At 53.5% G+C, this 23,311-nt stretch overlaps 1 protein-coding gene across 1 annotated transcript in view; it reads right to left on the bottom strand.

The window, feature by feature from the left end:
• Positions 1–23,311, bottom strand: part of MBTPS1 (membrane bound transcription factor peptidase, site 1) — a 52,028-nt gene that overhangs the window by 10,676 nt on the left and 18,041 nt on the right. Inside the window, exons 5-18 of the mRNA XM_044255641.1 lie at positions 22,807–22,917; positions 22,259–22,368; positions 20,875–20,991; positions 20,389–20,456; positions 16,864–16,966; positions 15,373–15,524; positions 12,437–12,598; positions 8,072–8,216; positions 4,619–4,801; positions 3,873–4,045; positions 2,573–2,688; positions 1,889–2,045; positions 1,156–1,280; positions 407–484 (exon numbers count right to left, since the gene is read on the bottom strand). Coding sequence (XP_044111576.1) covers positions 407–484; positions 1,156–1,280; positions 1,889–2,045; positions 2,573–2,688; positions 3,873–4,045; positions 4,619–4,801; positions 8,072–8,216; positions 12,437–12,598; positions 15,373–15,524; positions 16,864–16,966; positions 20,389–20,456; positions 20,875–20,991; positions 22,259–22,368; positions 22,807–22,917 — 1,800 coding nt within the window. The remainder of the gene's footprint in view (positions 1–406; positions 485–1,155; positions 1,281–1,888; positions 2,046–2,572; positions 2,689–3,872; positions 4,046–4,618; positions 4,802–8,071; positions 8,217–12,436; positions 12,599–15,372; positions 15,525–16,863; positions 16,967–20,388; positions 20,457–20,874; positions 20,992–22,258; positions 22,369–22,806; positions 22,918–23,311) is intronic.

The following is a 23,311-nucleotide window of genomic DNA, read 5'->3' as shown; positions in this document are numbered from 1 at the left end:
TGTTAAAAAGTCACACATATTCAACAGCTGCCCTCCTGAAGGAGTTCTATTTATCTTGCAGTGATCAGCGCCCACAACTATTCAAATTCACTATCTCTGTAGCCCCCAGAGCCACCATCTGGAAGTCCTGCCTAAAGCAGGTAACATACAAAAAATATTACAATAAGGTTTTTAAAAACACAAAACTGCTAAGAGATAGAGGATAATGAAAATGTTCTGGAAGCAGGTAATAGCGATGCCTGTACATCTCTATGAATACGAAAGTCACAGAATTATACAACTCAAAAGAGTAAATGTGGGAAAAAAACATTTTTTTTAAAGTCAATGTGAATTATATGCAAATAAAGTGCTTATTTAGAAAAAACAAAAAACAAAAAATGAGAGAAACTAAAATAGCGTTCCTTACCTTGGTCTTTAAAAGTCTGTGTTATCACTATGCCATCTTCTGGAAACTTAGCGATGCTGCACCCTGACGCGTAATACACTGGGAAGAGAGAGGTACCGGAGTTACGAGAAGGAAGGGACGCGCACGCTGTATCAACAGCTACGCCTTCACCTCAAGTGCAATTTTTATGTCAGATGGTTTCTCAAACGTTGTTTTTAATTCTAAGGCAGAGGCTGCTGCTACCACCTGTTCACATTTAAACGACAGGTTTAACCCCCAATTCAAGCTGAAAAAATGCTACTAACATGAGGTTTCCGGCTAGAATTTGGAAGTCCAGGCGTTCCGTCAGGACGAGTGGGGGTAACCGTAATGCTCAGGGTACTGTTCTAGAGAGGAGTTACCAACACTAACCCGCGGGGAAACTTCTTCAGAGAGACGTGCAAAGTGATTTCCTGAACAGAATTTTATAAATCAGGGACCCCTGAGGGCGTCCCCCTCCAGGAACACACGTCAGTGAGGTCAAGAACCTGACCAGTGGCACCAAGATCAGGAACGCCTGCAGACAAGACTCTCATTTGAAGCATCTGGATAAAGTGACAGCTCTACTGCAGGTGTCCTCTTTGAAGACAATGACCCGTTCTGCCTACAGACCCCGCTTCTTCAGGAATCACACCATCCTCTCCCTCGGAAACCGTGTCTTCAGAGACATGTGGCTTATGTTCTTGCACCCTGAGATCATGGGCCCTTTTAAAGAACAAACGAAATCTTACTGTCATGGTTTGCTAAAGTAAAATCCCCTTCGTATAGGCCATCGCTGAACCCCATGTTCCAGACGGAGAGAAGTTCGTTCAGAGCAGGGACATTCGCCCCTCCGGTGTCTGGCATCCACCACTGCCTAGGGAACAAACAGGGGGCTCGGGCTGTGAGGGGTTGCAACCACTCTCCCACCACACCCACACACACCCACACACACACACTCACACACAAACTCACACTCACTCTCCGTCTTTTCATGATGAGACTAAATGTCGCTGCCAGGATCCAGCCTGGGCACACTAAGGTTTCAGCTGAATCCCCCTGTCCGGGCTGGAGCGACAATGTAACATACACGCTTCAGCCAGCGTATACAGAGAAAATCAAAGCTAAACGCACTGGACGCCACGCACCACGTGTGCACAAACACACCACTCCAGAGCCTGGACCACAAGCGGGTTCATGAAGAGATGAGAAAGAAGTCTTTAAAGCTGAAGTCACAGACTCTGAAGAAAAAAATGCAAACTATGTTCTAATGATACCTTCATAAAACACTGGGAATCCCTGATCGCTCACTAATCTACTCGGCAGCATCGCTGTGGGGGACAGGGAGCCTGCTCCAGCCCAGCGTCGAGCCCGTCTCTGGCCGCGGAAGGACTGCCTCCGCACCAGTCCTCTGAAGTACGTGCTGGACAGAATTTAATCCTCAAAAGGCCAAATTTCTTATCAAATACCAACTCCCATCAGTACCTTGTGTTTTCATCGTAAAACTTGACTTTCCTCATGACAGACGTGTTGTACCAATCACTGAAGACAATGAGCGAAAGACCATTGTCCACATCCCGTCTCAGCTTGGCGACCTCCTCAGGGAAGTACTCCTCCTCGCTGTCCACCATGAGCAGAGTTCCTGAGGGACGGATTGCGGGTGGTGAGACTCTGTGCCTCTGACCCGTGGGACTCGTGGCTTCAGAAACACACTCACTTCCCTGGCGTCCGCGTCTCAAGCTCCAGCTTCTAATATTTTGGTCTGACGCCCCAGTACCCCTCTAAAAGGGGTTTAAAACAGAGGACAAAGGTCCAAAGCACAGTCACCTACAGACAACGCTGGCCTCCTTCGTGACACCCAGGTACAGAGATGTCACTCGATGGAGAAACAGCAAAATGCAGCGCTAATTTCTTTCAATTAAAATGAATACATAAAACACACAAATATCCTTGCCCCGAGTTTGCCAGTGTCCCCTTTCCCCAAAGGTTACCACTGTCACTGCCGGACGGGAAGGCGTGTCACTCTGCCTCAGAGGCTACTGCAGCCTCCCCGAGGACGGCAGGCCCCGCGCCTGCCCCCTCACCGCCTCTCACTCAGCCCGCAGTCCGTCCTTCCCCACATCGCGACCCGGTGGGAAGGACACGGGGCCGGCACCCGCGGCGACTCACCATACTGACTCGCGTCAAAGCACGTGAAAGGGGAGCCGAGGACTTCGACGAAGTAGCCCATGCTCCTCAAGTGCTGGTACATGTCCCTGAAATTGGTGTGGATGTGGTCGCCGTTCCTGAAAGACAGCGCACCCTGCACTAGATGGCCCCGTCCCTGCTGGTGACGAGGGCTTAGCCGGCCACACAGCTGGCTTCCCACGCCCCAAGGCTCCTCACACCCCGAGACTCGCCGCCAGAGGGGCCTGGGGGCTCCCGCCAGCCACACAGAGCTCAGCCTCCGCAGACCAGCGTGCTCCGGGCTGGCACGCGCAACGGGTGGTGCCAGGCAACCTCGCATACGGCATGAGCTCGCACTGACCCAAGAGCCGCTCTGCCAAGTGCCCTGACGCGTCACGCTGGCGGCGACAAGCATGGAGAGCCACCGCCAGAGCCGGCACGGGAGCGCAGAGCCTAGTGACATTAACCGGGCAGCACCAACGTGGATGACCTCCCCATCCCTTTGCCCGGAGCACTCATTTTCCCACTGTGCCCTCTCCATAAGCCCCTAGCCAAGCGCCCCATGGAAGCGCCGGGGCCTCCCTGCAGCCCTCCAGAGCCAGCTCACCCACAGCGTGAACCCATCTTCTCTACAACGTGGCCCCTACCTTGGCCCACCAACTTCTTATCACTCCTGTCCCCCCGCCTCTGGCCCAAGCCTTCCAGAGACATCACGAAGAGCCCATCACACCTGTGAGTGTCCTGCCCCCAGCTTTCAAGGCTCCCTCCTCCCCCACCTCCAGCATGAAGTCCAAACTCCAGTACTTACAGAGAGCTACCGTGGGCCTGGCATACGGGCCACGAGGAAGCCAAGCCAGCTGCCCTGGAGGGCAGGCCAGGAAGGCCGGCCGAGGGCTGGCATGGGGCAGGGTCTGGACAGTGGAGCAGGACATAGCAGGGCGTCTGGCATGTGAACAAGTCGGGAGAGTTTGAGGCCCAGAGTGCTTGGATCCCTGCTTTTTAAGGTTACCAAGGCTGCTGCATGGGGAACGGACTTTAGGGGAAGAGTGAGCCTGGCCAGGAGGCTGCTGTCCAGGCAGGCAAGGACAATGACCTGGGTGCGGACGGGGCGGGGAGCAGAGGCACAGCAGCTGGCCGGGCAGGACTCGGGACACGCTGAGAAGGCAGGACCGAGCAAGCGAGCTGACTGACCCGGCAGAGTAAGGAAAGACAGCAACTGAGGACAAGCTCGGGGGGTGCGAAGTTCGGGCTCCCCTGCTGTGGGAGGATCGGGGGGTAAGCGTGGCAGCTGGCGGCTGCTTACCAGTCCAGAGGGTCATTCTTCATCCTCAGGTTATCCCTGGGGAAGTAGCCGGGCGGGTAGCGGAGGTTGTGGTACTGGTCCCAGAGAACTCTCTTGCTCCGCGGAGGAGCGGGAATTATCTTCACCTTAATTGGGAGCTTCACGGTGGAAGTCTGTTCTGCACCATTTTTTGACTGAAATAAATAACAGGCATTCAAACTGTCCCTTTTGCTGAGAAGAAACCGTCAGGCTTTTGGGTTTAAAAAAATCACTTCTATGTATCAATTTAACGCAAATAATGTGAACACAAGCATTCCTAATGACATATGTGGGAAGAAACACTCACATGTCACAGTTCACCCCATTAAAATCCTTCCTTTCAGAATTTAAGATGTAATATTTAAGGCACCTTGTTTCTAAAACTTACTGGACTACACAGGTTTGGCCCACAGCCCATTGCAGAGCACGAGTATTTGTGCAATCATTCTGCACTTGAACTCTTACATGAGACTCTTATCTGCTGTTGCTCAGCAAGACCACGGGAGGCAGCGCTACTCACTGCTGAGTGGGCTCTGAAACTCCGGCTGCTGCACAGGCCCGGGCAGCCCCGACCACGGCCCACAAGCCTCATCACAGCCCTCAGCCGGCTTCAAATCCCAGACCCCAGGCACTCGGCCTGCCCCTCCCAGCACCACCCCCCACTTCCTGTCAGGAGCCGGTAGAAGGTCAAGGGCAGGCCCCCCCATCCCGCGCACACCCTCTCTCACCTCAGCCGGGGAAGCCACGGTGACCGTGACGTGGCCCTGCGCAACGCCCTCCCACGAAGCTGCCTTCTTGGTGACAGAGATAGAGATGGCCAGGTAGCCGGACCACGGCCATAACACGGAGGAGTAGGAGAAAGCAACTTCGATGTTGTCGCCATTCTGCGGTAAGTAGGGCTGCCAGTCAGGCTGCGGAGAGAAACATGCAGAGGCTTCGGTGAGACGCTCGCCTGCAGCCTTCCGAGTCTCGGCCTCAGACCCCTGCTCCACTCAGCAGCGCCGAAGGACACTTACGTTCCGATCCTAAACTACCTACAACCGGAGCAGACTAGGTAAAGTCTGGAACAGTGTCCGTTAGAACAGTCTAGAAACAACTAATTCAGACAGTCTCCAATTCTAAAGAGGATTTTTTTGCCAAGCTTAAAAAAAAAAAAAAAGAAAAAGACAATGGTTTGGCAAAGAACTTTTATCTGATAAAGAACATAAATAAACAAAAACTCTCCAATTTGAGAACAATTTTCAATTATTTGTATGCTTTAAGAATCACAGCAATATAAAGGAAGAAAATACTAAAATGGTGTGGATTAACTGTCCAAACTCAGACCACACAGCCAGTGGCTGGGTGGGCAGGTCTCTGCAGGATGCTCGGAGGGAGAGGGGGCCTGCGACCGGGCAGAGGGGAGCATGTGAGGAAGCATCTGGAAGAAACAAAGACTTGCTCCTACAAAATGGACCAGTATTTCAAACCAGCCTAAATTACTCATTTCCCTCACAAGCCAGAGAGCAATATTCTTCCCAAGTCAGCATGTTAAAAAAAAAAAAAATCTGAAAAAGATGACTAGTGTTTGTAGGAGATGGCACCACAAACATTGAGGAAGAAAAGGGATTTGTGACAAATGCTCCAGGGATCACTGGTTAACAACAGAATCTTTTATGACATGTATCAAATGAATTCAACAGTGAAGAGAAAAGCATCTTAGAAGCATAAAAGGAATAGTAATACAAAATAAAATTGAGATTTTTGTGCTACTAATACAAAATAAAATCGAGATTTTTGTCCTACTGTGGAGAGAAAAGTTTCTAATTTTTGAAACAAGAGAAATTATGAGAGATGAAAATTCAAGCATTAGCAAAGTGTGGAACTTGTACGAAACCCAAAAGAACTATGTAAATAACACTACCACTAGCGTCAAAGAGAAGGACACTCATCTGGGAGAAACTGTTACGTATAACATGATGGTTAATTCTTCTAGGACAGAGAGAGGTTCAGATTGACAGAGAAACCCTGAGTTCCAGCAGGAAGAACAGGTCACGGGAATGAAAAGCTACCTCACACAAGGGCCATACAATCAGGGAACCAACCTGGAGAGTGCCACCTCCCAGATAAGCGGAGAAGACCTCAGAAGCAAAACACGCACCTCCTCCCCTCTGAATTTAAAGTTAAAAGATGAACCACCTTCAAACAAACCAAACGTCCACCAACTGATGCACACACAAATGTGGCCCAACCACACAACAGGTATCATTCGGCTCCAAAGAGGAACGAAGCACCGACAAGCTAGGATGCAGATGAACCATGAAGACACGCTGCGCAAAAGGCCAGTCATGACGGGCCACACCGGGGGTGACCCCCTGCGTACGGGCTGTCCAAAGAAGCAGCTGCAGAGACAAAAGGCCCTCAGGAGCTGCCCAGGGCTGGGAGGAGGGAGAATGGAGAGCGACTGCTAACGGGGCTTTTCCTTTTCCGGCGATGAGAACGTTCAGGAATTACAGAACATCGATAGTTGTGAATATAGTAGGAGCTCCTGAATCACTTGATTTAAAAGGCTGCATTTTATGGTATGTGGATTTTATTTCGATTTTTAACAGCCTCATGGAATTAAAATTAAGAGCTGTCCCGGCCCATGTGGACAACGGAGCCCTCTGCAGAGCGCAGGCAGGTCTGCAGACGGCAGCGTCGCAGACCCAACTCCTGGCAAGAGTTCAGAAGCGTGTACCAAGGGCCACAGTAAAATCACGCTCTCTGACTTGGGATTCCAGTCCAGGGAGTTTATGTTAAAAATGTATTTCAGAAGAAAAGGAAACCATGTATGCAAAGATGCTCAGTGGGACATTTACAGCCGGAAACCCCCAGCTGTCCAAGCCTCGGATGCGGGCCATTTCCCACAGGGCCCCGGCAGCTAACGTGACATGAAGCTGTCCCAGCTGCAGCCTCTGCATGTGGACAGATGTGACATCAAGAATTCATACTGTGGGGCGCCTGGGTGGCTCAGTGGGTGAAGCCGCTGCCTTCGGCTGTCATGATGTCAGGGTCCTGGGATCGAGTCCCGCATCAGGCTCTCTGCTCAGCAGGGAGCCTGCTTCCTCCTCTTTCTCTCTCTGCCTGCCTCTCTGCCTACTTGTGATCTCTCTCTGTCAAATAAATAAATAAAATCTTAAAAAAAAAAAAAAAAAAAGAATTCATACTGTGAAGAAGTGTGATATGGAAACCGCTGGCAAGTTTCTGAGCTCTGAGGATGATGTTTCAAATCACAACCTAAGGAAAGACACTCAGATCAGTGCTCAGTGGAAAATACTCCACCGACGGAGGACGAGGGCCTGAGCGTGAGCCCGTGAACAGAGTTCTGTTTTGTCTTTTACGGACAGCAAAGTAGAAATCTCTTTTAACTTAATGTCTGGATTATGTAAACCTGCACTGTAAACGCCCATTTTTGTACGCTCATCACAATTATCTTGAAAAGAACAGCTTGTTCCCTGAAGGCTAAAAGAAGGGTTTTGGATTAAAAAAAAAAATTTAAAAAAAGTAGGTAAATTATGATTTAGCACTGCTCTGTGATATCAAATAGCTGTCAGCAAGCACCCCGGACTGTGTGGAGTTACATCTGACAACATAATGAGAGCGGAGAAGACGAGACTAAACTTGGGCCTCACAGAGAACAAAAACACATACTTGAGATAAAGGCTGGAAAAGAATACTTTGAAAACAGTGGTCACGTGAGTGTGCTGGGGGGCTGGAAATGATTTCCCTGCTCTCTTTTCCTAGTCCTTTACTATCGTGATAATGCTTATGCAGGAAGTAAAAGAAAAATTACAAAAACAAGACTAAAAACAAGAACACTCCTTTCAACCAGAGGGCCCATTCGTGCTCACTCAAGAATACAGTAATGACAGGTGGCCGTTTAATTACTGGTGGGAAATCATATAATGAAGAATCAAATACAATTAGTCCACTCAGGAGCCAAGTTTGAGATGCCAAAGTCAAAAAGTACCAAGTTGGCTCCATTAATTTATTCTGAGCTTATCAGTTTCAGACTCAGGAGAAAAGAAACCACGGCTTCCACACCCTAGCACCCAGGACAGGAGGAAACCTGCCCTGCTTTAACAGGCGAGAGAGGGAGACTAAGGCACAAAGGCTGGGCCATGTCTGAGTTCAGCACAAGCCCGAGAGAGCGGCGTCACCTTATCTACAATCCTTCCCGTGACGCCCATGCCGTTGAGGATGGTGACGTTGACGATCGTGGGCATCCCTCCGTAGTAGATGGGCTGGGAGCAGTACGGCCACATGTAGGGACACTCAGTCAGATCGATGTAGCTGGGGCTCAGGCTGAAACAAAGAACACTGGGTCAGAGAAGGACAAAAAGGCACTACAGCTGCAGAAGCGCATCTGTGTAGGGACCTGAGCCAGGGACAGCTGCTCATGGGGCCACTCTGGGCTGACACCCAGGGACCTACTTCGCAACACTCCCTACGCTCAGAGGCCACCAGGCCAGCCTGCCCAGACTGCTCGTGCGTGGCACGGTGAGCGGGAAACACCTCTTTCCTTCCTGATTCTGGAACTCTGGAGGCCCTGCCTGGCACAGAACCACCCCCAGGGAATACCCAGGACCCAGACTCTCGAAGGACGGCACGTCACATCCCTGGGGCAAAGAGAGACGTTCTGGAATGGGAGCTCACAGATGGGTGGCCGTGTGGCAAAGACACAGTAAGATCCCCGTTTCACATGGACACAAGAATAAGCTCCACACGCACCAGAGAAACTTGAGGATATAAAAGGACGCAAACACAAATTAGAAGAAAACGTGGGTGAATTCCTTGTACTTTCGTGCAGAGAAAAGCTTTCTGTGACTCGAAATCCAGGCTGGCAACACCAGCAAGAACCTAACAAATGTGGCTACTGGAAAAACACGCTGAATACAACAAACACTTCACACCAAGTCAAAAAACTGACCCACAGAGAGAAATATCGGCAGTGCGTATGGCTGACAGAGGCTCAGTGACCCTGCTCTGTAAAGAAATCTTCAAAACTGAGGAACAAAACCACACAGGAAAACAGAAAGAATAAGCAGACGCTTCCCAAGAAAGGGACAGAACAGCCCTTCAGTACAAAGTGCGCCACCTCCTCAGAGCCAGACACGGATGAAAGCAGCGCTGAGTGCCGCTCTGTCCCCCATCAGACTATCAGACCAGCCGCTGGTTAAGCACGGAGGGCGTCCTGCGGCGGGGGGACCAGGGCGGGACCTAACAAACCCCTGCACCGTCTTTCCCGTGGACCCGCCACCCCGGCTCTGCCCCTCCCGAGGACAGCCCCCCCACCCCGTGCAGCTACAGGGCGCAGGCGCGGCGGCGCTCCCTGCGGCAGGCTGCCATCAGCACACGCCGCGAGTCATCCAAACGCCCCCAGAGAAGGAAGCAGCTGAAGAGACAAGGCCCGTCCACACCGCGCTGCTGCAAAGGAGAGAGAGCTCGGCGAGCTGACGTGGAGTGATTTCCAGGATGCTGTTAAGTGAAAAAAACAAAAGCAAAAAAAAAACATGTGCAGTGATGATGTTCTTAATGGAGGAAAAGGATGGGAGGAACGTACGTACACGTGTATCTGCTCATTTGTGCAAAAAGAAACACAAGAAGGATAAGCCCCAAACTAATGAGACTGGTACCCACACGGGGGGGGGACGGGGGGGGAGATGGGGGAGTGGGAGCAGGAATGGGGTGGGGGGCTCCCCTGTGCACCTCTATGTGGGGGGATCCACAAAGAGACACAAACTAAAACTGGATCAAAAATGAGCGGGAGGGAGGGGTGGGGGGAGGAGCAGTGAAGCACCAGGAAGCACCACAGAGGCGGCGGGAGACGAGAAGCGAGCTGGAGACCTCGGGGGCACAGCAGGGCCACGTGCCGCACAGCCGAAGAGAACGAGACACAGACCCTGCACTCCAGTCAGGACATCTGTGTTTCACGACGGGAGGGCTCAGCCGTTCCAGAACTCTCCAGCACAGACTGTGAGGACTGAGTGAGCAGGCGAACGCTCTGTGCCTGGCGTGGGGGAGAAGCGCGGTCCACGTAAGGAGAAACGCGCTGGAGAATGGCCACCTAGGCCAGGGAGCGATGGATCCATGGGCTCCTACCCACAGCGACAGACAGACAGACACCAGTGTGGACACCATGAGCACGCACTGCCCAGCCATCTACTACAAGGGCCGACAAAGCCACAAGCCCAGCAGCTGGGGGCCCCCTGCTGCCGGGCGCTGCTTCCGGACACCCCCTCCCATGGCAGGGCCGGGGCTGCGTGCGGAAACAAAGAACACCAAGGCCGGGGCTGGAAACAGGTACTCAGCCCGGGCTGCAACAGTGGGAACGTGTTCAAAACACAAGCGAGGAGAGTGGCAAAGACACAGCAGCCAACTAGAAGGAGCCTCCAAGGGGTCCCAAATCTGGGACGATCCCAACAACAAAATCAACAATGGTATCGATGGCTCCAATCCAGAGAAAAACAAATACCCCCGTGCCCACTCTGATATAAACCAGTGGGTAAGCAAATACAGGAGAGAAAAGAAACAGCTTTTCCTTAGAGAACTTCAACTAATAAACATAGGAGGAATGAGAGAAACAGAAAGCCAGCAGAGCGCACCCTCTAGATTAACACTGTTACAGGCAAGAACCAGCAATGGATGTGGAACCCGTGAGTCAAAAGATGTTAGAAACAGGATCTCCGGGCGCCCGTGTGGCTCAGTCAGTTCAGCATCTGCCTCTGGCTCAGGTCATGATCCCAGGGTCCTGGAATCAAGCCCGGCGTCAGGCTCCCTGTCCAGAGCAGAGCCTCCTTCTCCATCTCCCTCTGTTCCTCCCCTCTGCTTATGCTCACATGCTCACTCACTCTCTCGCTGCCTCAGATAAAATTTTTGTTTTTTAAATTAAAAAAAAAAAAAAACAAAAAAACACAGGGAAAGAGAAGAACAGGATCATCTCCAAGTGCGCCTACACGATACACACAGCGATCACAGGGGACAGGGGAGGTACCTGGCAGGTGCCACCTGTGGAGCCAGGAGCCCCGCTGCTCGGATCTGCCGCAGGAGCACGGCCAATGGCCCCTCTGCCGTGTCTGTGCTGGGGCAGGCTGCCCACAGCTGCCCCCGGCCAAGGCTGAGCATGCGGGGAACCAGGGCAGGCCCAGCCCGAGACACAGTCTCCGCGAATGGGCCACTCTGGTTCAAGAGCTCCTCATCAGTGAACTCACTCTGGGACCAGTGCCGTGGCAGCCCTTGGACTCTTCCTGTCTCCTTCCCGTTATCCTTCCTAGGTCCCTTCCCTGTAGCTGATCTCTTAGACACGCCCTCCTCCTCGGTGCCTGCCTCTTGGAGGGCGCAGAGGGACACACCACCTCAATCACATGAGGCCAATGGACACCACCAGCCATAAGAGGAACAGGAACTGAGGAAGTGTCCTCGCAGGAGGAGACCAGGCAGATGGGCCCAACCATTGTACTCGTAAGACTGTGGCTGCATCCTGGACCCGGAAAAGGATGGGGCACACAATGGGTGACATCTGAGTACAGTCTAGAGATGAGGCCATGGTAACGAAGCAGTGTTAATTTCCAGGCTTTGAGGCAGGCACCACGTTCCCTAAGCTGTAGTCCTCAACGTACTATTTGTGACTTCGTTGTAAACCTAGTAATTTCAAATAGAAGTTTCAAAATAAAAAACAAAAACAACTCTGACTAAAAATACATAACCTCAAAGCATGAGAAAACATCAGGTAAAGTCACATCGAGAGTCAGTCTACTTACTACCCACTACGTAAGTAACCAGCACTCCCAAACGAGTCGTGATCACAAGTGACAGCAAAAGACAGATGAGCTGCGAAAGGCTGGAGGGCCTGGTACGGCGGGGCAAGAGCACAGGCCTGGATCCCAGCCGGGCGGACGCAGCGCACCAGGGCCCGGGTGCCTGTGAGCCAAGCCTACGGCTTCATCACAGCAGAGTGTCGGTGCCCCTTGGCTGGCTCCACACGTTCAAGTACAGTCAGCAAAGGTGCTGGCGTCAGGGAAGCTGGGTAAAGGGTATGTGACAACAGCGACACTACCTTTGCAAATTTCTGTAAACCTAAGATTATTTTTTAAAAAAAGTTCCGGGGCGCCTTGCGTGGCTCAGTCAGTTTAGCGACCGACTCTTGATTGCAGTTCAGGTCATGCTCTCAGGGTCCTAGAATCAAGCCCTACGCTGGGCTCCATGCTTAGCAGGGAGTCTGCTTGAGGACTCTCTCCAAAATAAATCTTTAACCAAAAAAAAAAAAAGAGTAAAAAGAAACCAAGTAAGTATCTTAAGCTACGTGTGTTCCATGCAGCAAAACGTGAGCTGAGCCCTGCTCTGGCGGCAGCGTCCCCGCAGCAGCGGCGTCCCCGCAGCAGCGGCGTCCGCCCTCCCCGGGGGTCCAGCGCAGTGTGCTCAGTGTCCAGCTCCGGCCTCGAGGCCAGGATCCCTCGCAGGGAGTGGGGGCCCCACCCTCAGAGCCCGGGGGCGGGGGGAAGCCGATGTAGAGGAAGCGTACCAACCTGGCCTGCGGCTTGTAGCTGTTGAGGATCTGATAGGCCCTGAGGAGATCCAGCTTGCCGTGGCCCTGCTCGAACATATTCACGCCAGGAAGCCTCCGGGCGGACGCAATGAGCGCCTGCTTCATGCTGGCCGGGTTCACCAGTTCGCGCTTCTGCACTGTGCTGGAGAGAAAATCACAGATTTGCTCATTACCTCTCGGCGGAAGGAGGAAAATCAGGCTATCCCAGTGGACGCGCAGACCTGTGACCTCCAATCTGGCGTCACATCTCCTGGGGGCTGCTTCGGTCAAGCCCATGTGGGCGGAGAACAAACGTGTCATTTCTGCACCTGTCTCAGGACGACTTCTTAGCCATGTACTCAGGGAGCTTCTGCCTGTTTGTACTGAGTCTATCAGAAACACATACTTTCCCAGCGACACTACTCAACAGACCACAGAGGCGACAGGAGGCAGAAGAGGTCAGAGTGCCTGGCTCCTGAGGGGAAGGGAAGCCAGCTGGCAGAAGGAAGTGGACCAGCCGCGACAGCACCTGCGGCAGAAGGAGCAGACGCCAGACGGAGCCACAGAGGACCTCCAGGTGGGACAGGCAGGAGCCACAGAACCAAGTGATGCCCATGGCCTCCGCCCGCTGCGCTGCCTCCCGGCGGGGAAGGCCCAACAGCACGCACACCTGGGCTGCAGTCTCATCAGAACACACCGGACAAACGGAACGCACAGCTCTACCTGGCCAGGAGGCCGGGAATGCGCGGGTGCCATCCGCACTGGAGAACGCCAACACGAACCCACGGTTTCTCTATGCTCACAAATCATCAATACTAGTGTCAACCCCTCAACGTGGGGAACAAAACCCAGAAAACGAAAAAGAGAAACAGACTCTGCACAGCTCCCCAGAATCTATGAGGGCGGCTGGTCTTGGAAGGGTGCACGGGATTTCTACTCATCCAGCTGGGTCATCCAGTGTCAGGGGAGGCCGAGGTAGTCCAGCGGGACGGAGACCCAAAGAGCTGCCAGGAGCTCGGCCACAGCCACACACGCCCACCCCCGTGCCGACAGGCCAGACCAAAGGCCAGGCCCAGCCTCCTCGGGAGGGCTGCCAGGCTGGAGGCGAGCAGACTCGCCTGGGCACACTTCTGAGCTGCAGAGAGATAGGAAGGTCAAAGCCTTCCATGACACCGTAAGCAGCTGTACTTAGAGAAGCTCCTGGAAACAAAAGCCTCCTCTCCTCCCCGCTCACCCGATGGGGAGAGGTCTGCTGGGCTCAAGAGTGCAGCCGAGCCTCAGTCCGGCCCAAAGTCACAGTCGGCGAGGAAGGAGCCAGGGTCTCTGTGCCCGTAAGCAACAGCATAGCTGAACCCTAGTCGAGCGTGCTCCCCACACCAAGCAGGAAGGCCTGTGTGCGCCAGGCGACTCCACAGTCTGCCGGCCCTGGCGTCCGCCCCTCTCCACACGGAACATGGGGTAAGGAAAACGAATGGAAGAAAAAAGACAGGGTTCTTCTCCAGAGACCACCCCAGCCAGGGTCCGTATTTTCAAGACTATGACTCTGAAGGCCTTATAAGGGAAGGATGGGAGAAGGAAGACAGAGATAGCTAGCTTTATCAAAGATTACTAATTAAAAAACAACCCAGGTCTCAGAAGCTAAAATCAACATAAACTTACTTGCTTTAAAAAAAAACTTCAAATATAAAAACATTTACTATCATTTCCCTCTTACTTTTAAAATTAACAAGGACTACATTAACTTTCCACTACACGGGTTTATGTGAGCCCAACACAAAAGCTCAACCGACACCTCACCCCAGTAGAGAGCGTTTTGGGGGAAAACACCAAATGAGCACAAACTCCAAAGACCTCTCTGTAACCTTCGGACTGAGGGACACAGCCCATCCGACTAAGTCACAGCCCGTGAGCATCACTTCTGGCCAAATGCCTCTGAGAACATCTTCCAACTTCACTCTCTGCAGAAATAAGGGCCAGTCACCAAGCTCTGTTCCAAGCGTACGAGGGATTCAACGAGACGGACTGATAAATTACACAGAGATGGTCCGTCCCGCAGCCTGACCGCAGCTCCTCGGCTTACAGAGCACATGAAAAGGGGACTCCCTAGGGAAATGAAGAAAGGGGACGCCCTAAGGGAAGGAAGGAAAACATCAGACTTCTTGTGCCCTGCCTGATACACACACTTGTTCGGACTTAACAACTACGGCACAAAATGGGCATGTTAAAAAAAATAAAACGGAGGCACAGGGTCCATGGCGAATCCCATACCTTCCTCACTATTGCCATGAACTATAACCCCTTTTTATTTAAAAAGCTTTATTTGAGAGACAGAAAGAAAGAGTGCACGTGTGCACACGCATGAATTGGGGGGGTGGTCAGAGGGAGGGGGAGACTCCTGGCGGAGCAGGGAGCCTGAGGACACGGGGCTCAATGCAGGACCCTGAGATCATGACCCAAGCTGAAAGCAGCCCTTAAACAACTGACTCTTTAAGGGGCCCCTGGGTGGCTCAGCTGGTTAAGCCCCTGCCCTTTGATTTTGGCTCAGGTCCTGAGAACAAGGCCCGGGTCAGGCTCTGGGCCAAGCATGGAACCTGCTTAGGATTTCCTCTTTTCTTCTCCCTCTGCCTCTCCCCCCAACGCAAATAAATAAATCTTTTTTTTTTTTTTTTTTTTTTTTAGGTATTTACCATAAACCAACTGGAACAAAAGCAGACACTGGAACTGTGTCAGGTACCGTCCCCTCACACAGTGCTTTCCAGCCAGAGTCAGCGAGTGCTCACACCCACAAAACCCCCATACACGGGACGGGGTGGAGACGCGGAGAGGGAGGGAGCGAGGTTCCCATCACGCTCCTTGACCCTCCTGCCTGGCTGGGGACAAGCAGGACCCAGGTCCCAGTCTGCGGGCACCACATCCTCTCTGCTGAGCGGCACTCACCTTACCAGCAAGGTCACGGCGCCAGCGACCACCGGAGAAGCTACGCTGGTCCCTGACAGGGCCCGGCAGCCCCCCTTCACACCGGAGCCCCTCACTCCAGCACCATAGGTGACGATATCAGGCTTCACACGGCCATAGCCTCCCGGGAGTTCCTACGGAGGAGAGAAGCTTGGTTTCCCCCAAAGCACAGCACCGGCACGCGGCTACCGCAGTTCGGAGCAGACCAGGGTATTTCCACACGACGTAACCTTAGCCACGCACTGGTTTTATCTGAAATTCACTGCGCTAGAACTCACACTTAAATGGCCATGTACAAAATGAAATTATTTTGGGTGTGCTTTATGATAGCCAGTGTAAGAGTAAGGCCACAAAGCGACTGAAAGTGAGTATCTAAAAGACCAGAACCTGGAGATTGCTCTAAGGAATTTATGCGTTAGAATTACATTAAAAATATCAGAAAATTAGAATTAAAAATTAAGGAAAAGTGCTTCTTTAAGGGAAAGGAAGACACAATACAGCTGGAGATTTCAGTTAGTCAGTCAGTCGGCAGAGGGGAAAGAAAACACCCAGAATGATAAACGTAACTGCACCAGCAACAAGATTTTAACTGATTTCTTGCTCTTTTTAAAAAAATTTTATTTACTTGACAGAGATCACAAGTAGGCAGAGAGGCAGGCAGAGAGAGGAAGGGAAGCAGGCTCCCCGCTGAGCAGAGAGCTGAATGCGGGGCTCCATCCCAGGACCCTGAGATCACGACCTGGGCTGAAGGCAGAGGCTCACCCCACTGAGCCCCCCGGCGCCCCTAGCGGAGTACTCTCTCAAACGTCCTGGAAACGGAAGCAAAACGAGAATGACGAGATCTCACACTGTGTCAGAAGAAGCACACCAGTCTGAACTGAGCAGGCATTCCCCGGCTCTCAGACGTAACTAGGTGTGGGATCCAGACTCAGTGTGGGGCACCGCGTGAAGATGCCTTCCAGACCAAGCAGGAACGCTGCTCGAAATGCCGCCACAAAACAAGGCCTTCACCAGGGCCACGACCCGTGAGTCAGAGCACCAGGAGGGGCAGACAGGAGTACCCGAGCGCTACCCACAGGAGCAGCTCTGCTCTGGGGGTGAAGGAGGACGACTCAGCGGCACCATGAACCCCAAGGAGCCCAAATGATGAATGTGCTGGTGCTACTCGAGCTAAACGGAATGCTCTCCAGGGCAGCAGAGCTGAGGAAGAGCTGTTCTCACTGGCCTCTCCAGCCTCCTAGGACAAGAAATCTCCTCTTCCCCAGCATGGAGGAAGGACTGCTCCCCTTCACCTGGGCGCCACGATGAGACGGCAGATGTCCACGGGGCCCGACCGCTCATCCTGGTGGCCAGGCGAGCCCCCGCAGCCCCGGCCCCTCTCCAGCTCTCCTCCACAGGCACACCTATACGCACACCCACAGCTCGGCCACACACGTCCTGTGCAGCACATCCTGCTAGTGAAGAATAGCCTACCCAGGTAGTCATTCCCCTCGAAGAGAAGCGGGCAATGTTGTCCTCAAAGTCAATGCCACCCACTCCAATCACATCCATCTGGTCAGCAGGGTTGTTCAGCGTGCTAGAGCGAGGCACAAAAACACAAGGGAAGAGAAGTCAGTTTACATGAATAATTCAGGGGGTGCCTGGGTGGCTCCATCGACTAAGCATGTGATTCGTGATTTCGGCTCAGGTCAGGAGCGCAGGGTCCTGAGATCGAGCCCCGGGTCAGACTCTGCACTGACACAGTCAGCTCCTCTCCCGTGGCTTCTCGACCCCCACCCCTGTCTCTCTCTCATAAATAAAATCTTAAAAAAAGAAAAGAAAAATGAGTCATTCAGGTAAGGGCCAATACTGCCAGAGAAACCCAAGACGGCATTAGGTTCTCCTGTGTCTCCTCGTGGCTGTCCGAAGGCCACGCCCTCTGCTGCCCACACACCGGGCTAAGGCCGTTACCTCGGACGTGGAGCACCTCCTCGTTTTCTCCCAAGACACTCTTCTCCCTCGTGCTTCCAGGCCCGGAGTCCTCCCTCTCTCCGAACGGCAAGAGTCCGTGAGCTCACGACAGTCACCCACTCACATGCTCCCCCGTCACTCGCACGCCGCGCCCACGGCACGCACGCCGCCCCCACGAGATCGCACACTTCTCTGGGAAGCAGCGACAGCCACACACTGGCACCTGCCACCGCTGTGAAGTCAGAGTTCTCAACCGGCCTGCCTCTGGGCCGATGGAGGACCGACCCCTCCACCCTCCTCCGGAGCCCTCACGGCGCAGACATAAAGAAGAACCACGCGATTCTCCTCAATACCTCAAGTGGGCCGGATCTGCACAGGAATCACAGTGGAGCAAATCACACCAAAAGGTTTTAATTCTAAAGACAAGAGGTTAAGATAAAATCGAACTGCTGGAAAGTACCAGTTTTAATGCGTGAAACTCCGTTTCTGATCTTCACCTACTACAGCTCCATCACCCAAACCGGAACTGTGACAACTCAATAACCACAAGTGACTCGCAGGGGCGGAAGGGGTTCCAGAAGCAAGACTCTAGGGCACATGCTTTCACCCAACTATTCTGAAGCACCCGGACTCAATCCCGGCACGGCCTTCTTAGCTCACCGGCCACCGACATGCTACCAGCGGGTTGCTCAGAGGCCCCAAAGGGGATTTTTTTTTATTGGTTTGTGATAATAACGAAGTCCAAGTGTACCAAGAGTGCAGGACGCCGAGGGGGGCTGGCAGGCGGGGCATCCGTGGGGATGTGAGCATTACTTTCAAAGGCACGGGCAGCGCCTCGCCTGTGACAGACGACAGCTCTCTAAGCACAGCCCGGTCCTCCGCCGAGCGCACCCCGATGCCCAAGCAGGAAAGCATCACGGCACAGGCCGGGCCGTTCCCAGCACGAGCCCCGTGTGGCTGCACAAGCAGACACGTGAGTCCGACGCAGGGCCCTTTCCAGGATGCTCCTCTGACACACGGAAAATACACAACTCTTGGCCTGTAAGAGTATGACAGCCCACAGAAGTCACAGGATTTCAGAAGAGTGACCCGCGTGTGGCACAGCAGTCAGACGGCGCGTGCCGGGCTGGCTAGAGGGGTGCGGACAGACGGAAAGACGAGCGAGGAGGCTGAGCAGCAAGAACAGGTGATGGGGACGGATAAATGGGGCCACTGCAGGGAGACCCAGGCGGGGACCGGGCCTGGGGAGTGTGCGGGGCCTGGGGGGCTGAGCGGACCCAGCACCTGCAGGCTCCAGTTCCCCGGCCGGGGCTGCGGACCCGAGCGGGCCCGCCGTCTGTCCGTGCACATCAGGCACGCACGTTTCCCTGGAACAGCCACGCCCACTCGTCCACACACATCCGGGGCCACGTTCCCGTTAACGGGGCGGGTGGGTGCTGAAAACGAGCAGCGCACAGCCTGCAAGCCCTCAAGTGTTCACTATGTGAGCCTTCGCAGGAAAGATTTGCCAGTTCCAGGATAGAGTAGCGAGGACCTTAAAAAACAACAGAAAAGCGTATCTGATTAGGCACCGATGACCTACAGCAGAGTCTTGAATAAGAAAATTGCCAGAACGTGTCTGAGAAGAACAGAAAACAAGGAACGAGAATAGCCACCACTTCCAAGGGCTCAGTATGGGCAGAGACTTCCCTGCGGGTCGAAGGTGTCTCTCTCAAGTGCCACCCAGGGTGGCCTGATGCTCATCATGACAGAGAGCAAGGCCAAGGCCCAGTGACGAGAGGGCCCCACGGTCTGTGCTCTTGCCACAGTAGTGACCTTACACTGTCCAGGCAGGGAGACAGTCTGGAAAGCTGATGGACAGTCTGGGGACTCTGGAGTGAGGGGGGACCAGAAATGGGAGAAGCGGCTAAGGAGAGAAACGCAGAAGGGGCAACGAGACAACCGGAGGGGACTAAGCAGTACTGGGGCGTCCCACAGTGGTGCCGGACACACATGGCAGGCGAAACAGCAAACCAGAACCGTGGGCCCCTTCCACGGAGACAGGACCACTACCAACAATCGGGCCGGAACCATGGCTGCCGGCACGTACAGCTCCTGACCTATACCAACGGTCACCTCCCAGAGCTCAGCCCGGCCCTGGGCCCAGGGCCCCTCCTGTCAGTCCGTCAGTCGGGACCCCGGCCTGCACGCCTGGAGGGGTCCGTGCACGATGCAGGGAGAGACTGGAAGGGCACACACACGCACACACATGCTTGTCTCTCCCCACTGGGCTGCAGAACAGTGGGCGCACTCTGTGTTTTCTTCCTCCCCCATGGTCACCTCACCCCCTCGCGGCACCAAACCGCATACAGGAGGATGACCCACAAGGGAGGCCGGTATTCCAGCACAAGAGAGGACTTACACGTGTCGCCTACAGGAAAATCGGAGCCAGAGGCGAAAGACTGGACAAGAACTCAGAGCCTGTACTGGAGTGACCGATGTTCCGCATCTCACGCTGCATTGGTTCAGAACGACCCAGAAACGCCCCTGTCATTTCTGGGACAGCGTTCTCTCTGCCTCCCTCCGTGTGACCCCACTTGTCAACCCGCAGACGCTGGCCGGGTCTGCATCGCGGCCCACACTCTCCCTCTCCGCCAGCTCTGTAGCAGCTGCGCCCGGTCCTTCCCAAGACGACAGGCCCCTCGTCCCGTTTACCTTCTCACACCCGGGCTTTGCACAGAGCAGGTCTCCATAAATACCATGCAATCCACTTATTTCTAGCAGGTTTACTTCCCTGACTGATTTTAGGGAAAAAAAGTAGAATAAAAACTGCAGGCCTCCAAACTGCTTACAGCAAACAAAAAAAATTAAACAAAGAGGCCAGCCTGAGCTAACCCAGGAGGCGGTGGGTACTGGCTCGTTTCACAGCCTGGCCGGTTGTGCAGGGAACGTCCCCGTGATACACAGTTCGAGACAGATACAAAAAGGAAAAAACAGAGACAGACGAACAACAGATCTGGAGTTCTTTCGGGGGAAACACCTCCAAGTCATCACTGGGGGAGCGCTTACCCATAAAGAGGCCCGTCGTTGCCAATAGCAGAAACCATGATCACGTTGTTCGCCGTTAACTCCCACACCTACGGGGTTAGCAGACATTTATTTATGGAAGCGGGCCAGGCTCAATCAACATTCACCACACAACTGTCCAAACTGCCCTTCTCCTCAAGGAAGAAGGCTGACCTTAAAAATGTAACTCTAGATCCTCATGGACATGGACGTTTGCCAACCGGCACGTGCTTGAGTGCTGACGAGACCCAGGGCACGGGGCCTTCCGTCACACAGAGCAGAGCCCGCTCTCCGGGCTCGGAGAGGAGAAGGACCCGAGCCGGCAGATGTGCGCTCCCACTGCAAGTGGCCAAAGCCCACGCCACCACCCGCCGTCCTCGCGAGGCAGGCACACTGTGTGTGACAGGCCACCAGCGCACCAGAGATAAAGAGCTCAGAGCAGAAGCTGTCACCAGGCGCCACCGTCCTTCATGCGGGGACACAACCAACCTTGTCGACGAAGGGGTGGTCCATGAAGTCGGGGCCGCCGATGCTGAGGTTCAGCACGTCCATCTTCTTCAGGATGGCGTAATTGAAGGCGTCCAGGAACCAGGAGGTGTAGGACACCTAGTCAACCGCCAGACACGACTTTAGGGGTTTTAGTGGAAGTCTCCAAGGGCGACAACAGAGTTTGTTTCTAAGTGTCCCTACAGACTCTTAAGCAGCATGATGTATTAACTTAAATGTCAGAAACGAAAACCAAGAACAAATAATGCTCCAAAATGTGAAGCAGACACCCGGAAACTCTAGGTCCTGGCAGCCGGACTCAAGGGACAGCTAGGCCGTGGGGGCGGCCGCGCTCTCCCAGCCAGCCGTCCAGCACCTCACCCTCCAGCACACCTTCCGGAGTGAGCTGAACCCCACAGCTCGGTGCCTCCTTGAAAGGACTTATCACAAGATACATCCCTTTCAGCTGAGCATTTCTACAGTTTAATGGACTGGACTTGTCTAATGTTCTTCATTCCTAACTAGACTGGAGGGGAAATGGCATCAGTCAAAGTTATCTCACAGAATTATCTCTTGGACAGAGCTGAATCGCCTCATGTACCACCACTCAAGACGTTTTTATATAAAATACAATTAAACTTACAGTAGAAATGGGATTAGTGCAATATTTAAGAATTATGTTTCTTAAAGGCTTTCATAAATAAAACCTTGTTTATATTTGCTCATATAGGCAAATACAGGAGGAGGGAGTACAAGAAATTAAGAAACTATCACATGGGAGACACGAGGAAGGAAGTAAGGTAAGCCCTGCTGGACAGGGACAGCATTGCGGCAATTTTCCCTGCATTAACTTTAGATATTTCTGAACTGTGCACAATCTGTACAAAATTAAATTTAAAAAATAAGGAACAGGGGCCTCCCCTTTCCTATGACTAGTTCTGAAAAGCATGGGGACAGGGCCTGCCCAACGTGACACCACATGGTACAGAGGCAGCCTCGAGCCCGTCACAGCCCAGGAGGGGCAGCAACCACACCAACTCGTGATTCCTCCTTCATGTAAAAGCACCAGAACCGTGTTCGTGACGTGGGGGCACAGGAGCCCTGGGCAGGCCCGGAGGACAGGAAGGAACGAGACATAGGGAGTCCCTCCTGTTCAGTGCCCTTGGGGTGGGGTCTTCAGGGTCCAAATGAGACCAATGAAGGGGTGGGCAGTGAAGGGGCGAAGCCACACAGGGGCCACAGAGGGATGGTGTGGCACATGCAGGACGCCAGAAGCAGCTCAGTTTCGAGGAGGTGTGCTGCTTCTAAATGAATGGGCTCTCCCAAGTTTCACTTTTTATGTTCTGATGTCAACTCCGTAAGCCTCAGGGGTCCTCAAAACACCTACCTGGTTATTGGTAAAGACCCTGAAAATATGGAGTTCCGCATCTGGAGCAAAGCCTTGGCACTCCCGCATGCTGGCTATCACACCTGCCACGAAGGTGCCATGGCCCAGCCCTGCAGACCACAAGGAGAAAAGTTCCAGAACACGGCTGATACTGGGTGTGAAACCCAGCTGAAAAAGACCACCAACGCAAAAGACGCCCCTTCTCTGAGCCCCGGACAAAGAAGCTGCGCTGCCCCGGAACGCTCCCCTAGCCGGAGCCCACGCCCTGGCTGCCCCGATTCCGGGCCTCGCACCCCCGCCGCCACCGCCCAAACCGGGAGGTCCGTGCGCCTCCACCAGGCAGCCCTCTTGCCTCCGACACTACTTCCTGACATCCCAGGACAGTCCGACAAACTTCTGCCCAAAGGCACATGAAAAACATGGGTCTGTCTCGGTAACAGCCGCCCACGACTGTGTCGTCACAGGCATCCAGACGTACTCTTAACCCGTACCCCCGGGGACAGGAGCGAGGGTCAGAGACCAGGTCGGGCCACAGCAGCGCCACCCACCGTCATCCAGTGTCCGCTCATTGGTCCAGTTGGTTCTCTCCTTCACATTCTTGAAGTGGGGGTGCTTCTCACTCAGCCCAGTGTCAAAAACAGCAACCCTTACGTTAGCACCTTATTCCGAAAAAAACAACCAAGCACAATCATGTTTAGAAAAATCACCTTTTCGGTTCTCGTCTATAAAACACAGGCCGGAGGGCGGAGGGTGATGGGCACTGGGGAGGGTGCGCGCTATGGTGAGGGCTGTGAGCTGTGTGAGCCTGAGGAGGCACAGACCTGTACCCCTGGGGCTAATAATACTTCATACGTTAATAAAAATAATTTTCAAAAAAACACGCATGTTCCTCCTCGGGACCTGTCACGGAGGCCCAGAGATCACCCAGCGTCTGCACATTAGGTCAGGTGCCCCACGGGCCCCGGCTGAGCCAAGACGAGAAGGGGAGACTGGGAGAGATGCCGGCACGTGCTGCCAAGTAAGACCCGAGGTTTCAGGGGCAATCTCTTGGCA

Source organism: Neovison vison, chromosome 7 (assembly GCF_020171115.1).
Source record: "Neovison vison isolate M4711 chromosome 7, ASM_NN_V1, whole genome shotgun sequence".
NCBI classification, from domain to species: domain Eukaryota; kingdom Metazoa; phylum Chordata; class Mammalia; order Carnivora; family Mustelidae; genus Neogale; species Neogale vison.
The sequence above is the reverse complement of the archived record's forward strand: the minus strand, read 5'-3'. Positions and strand labels throughout refer to the sequence as shown.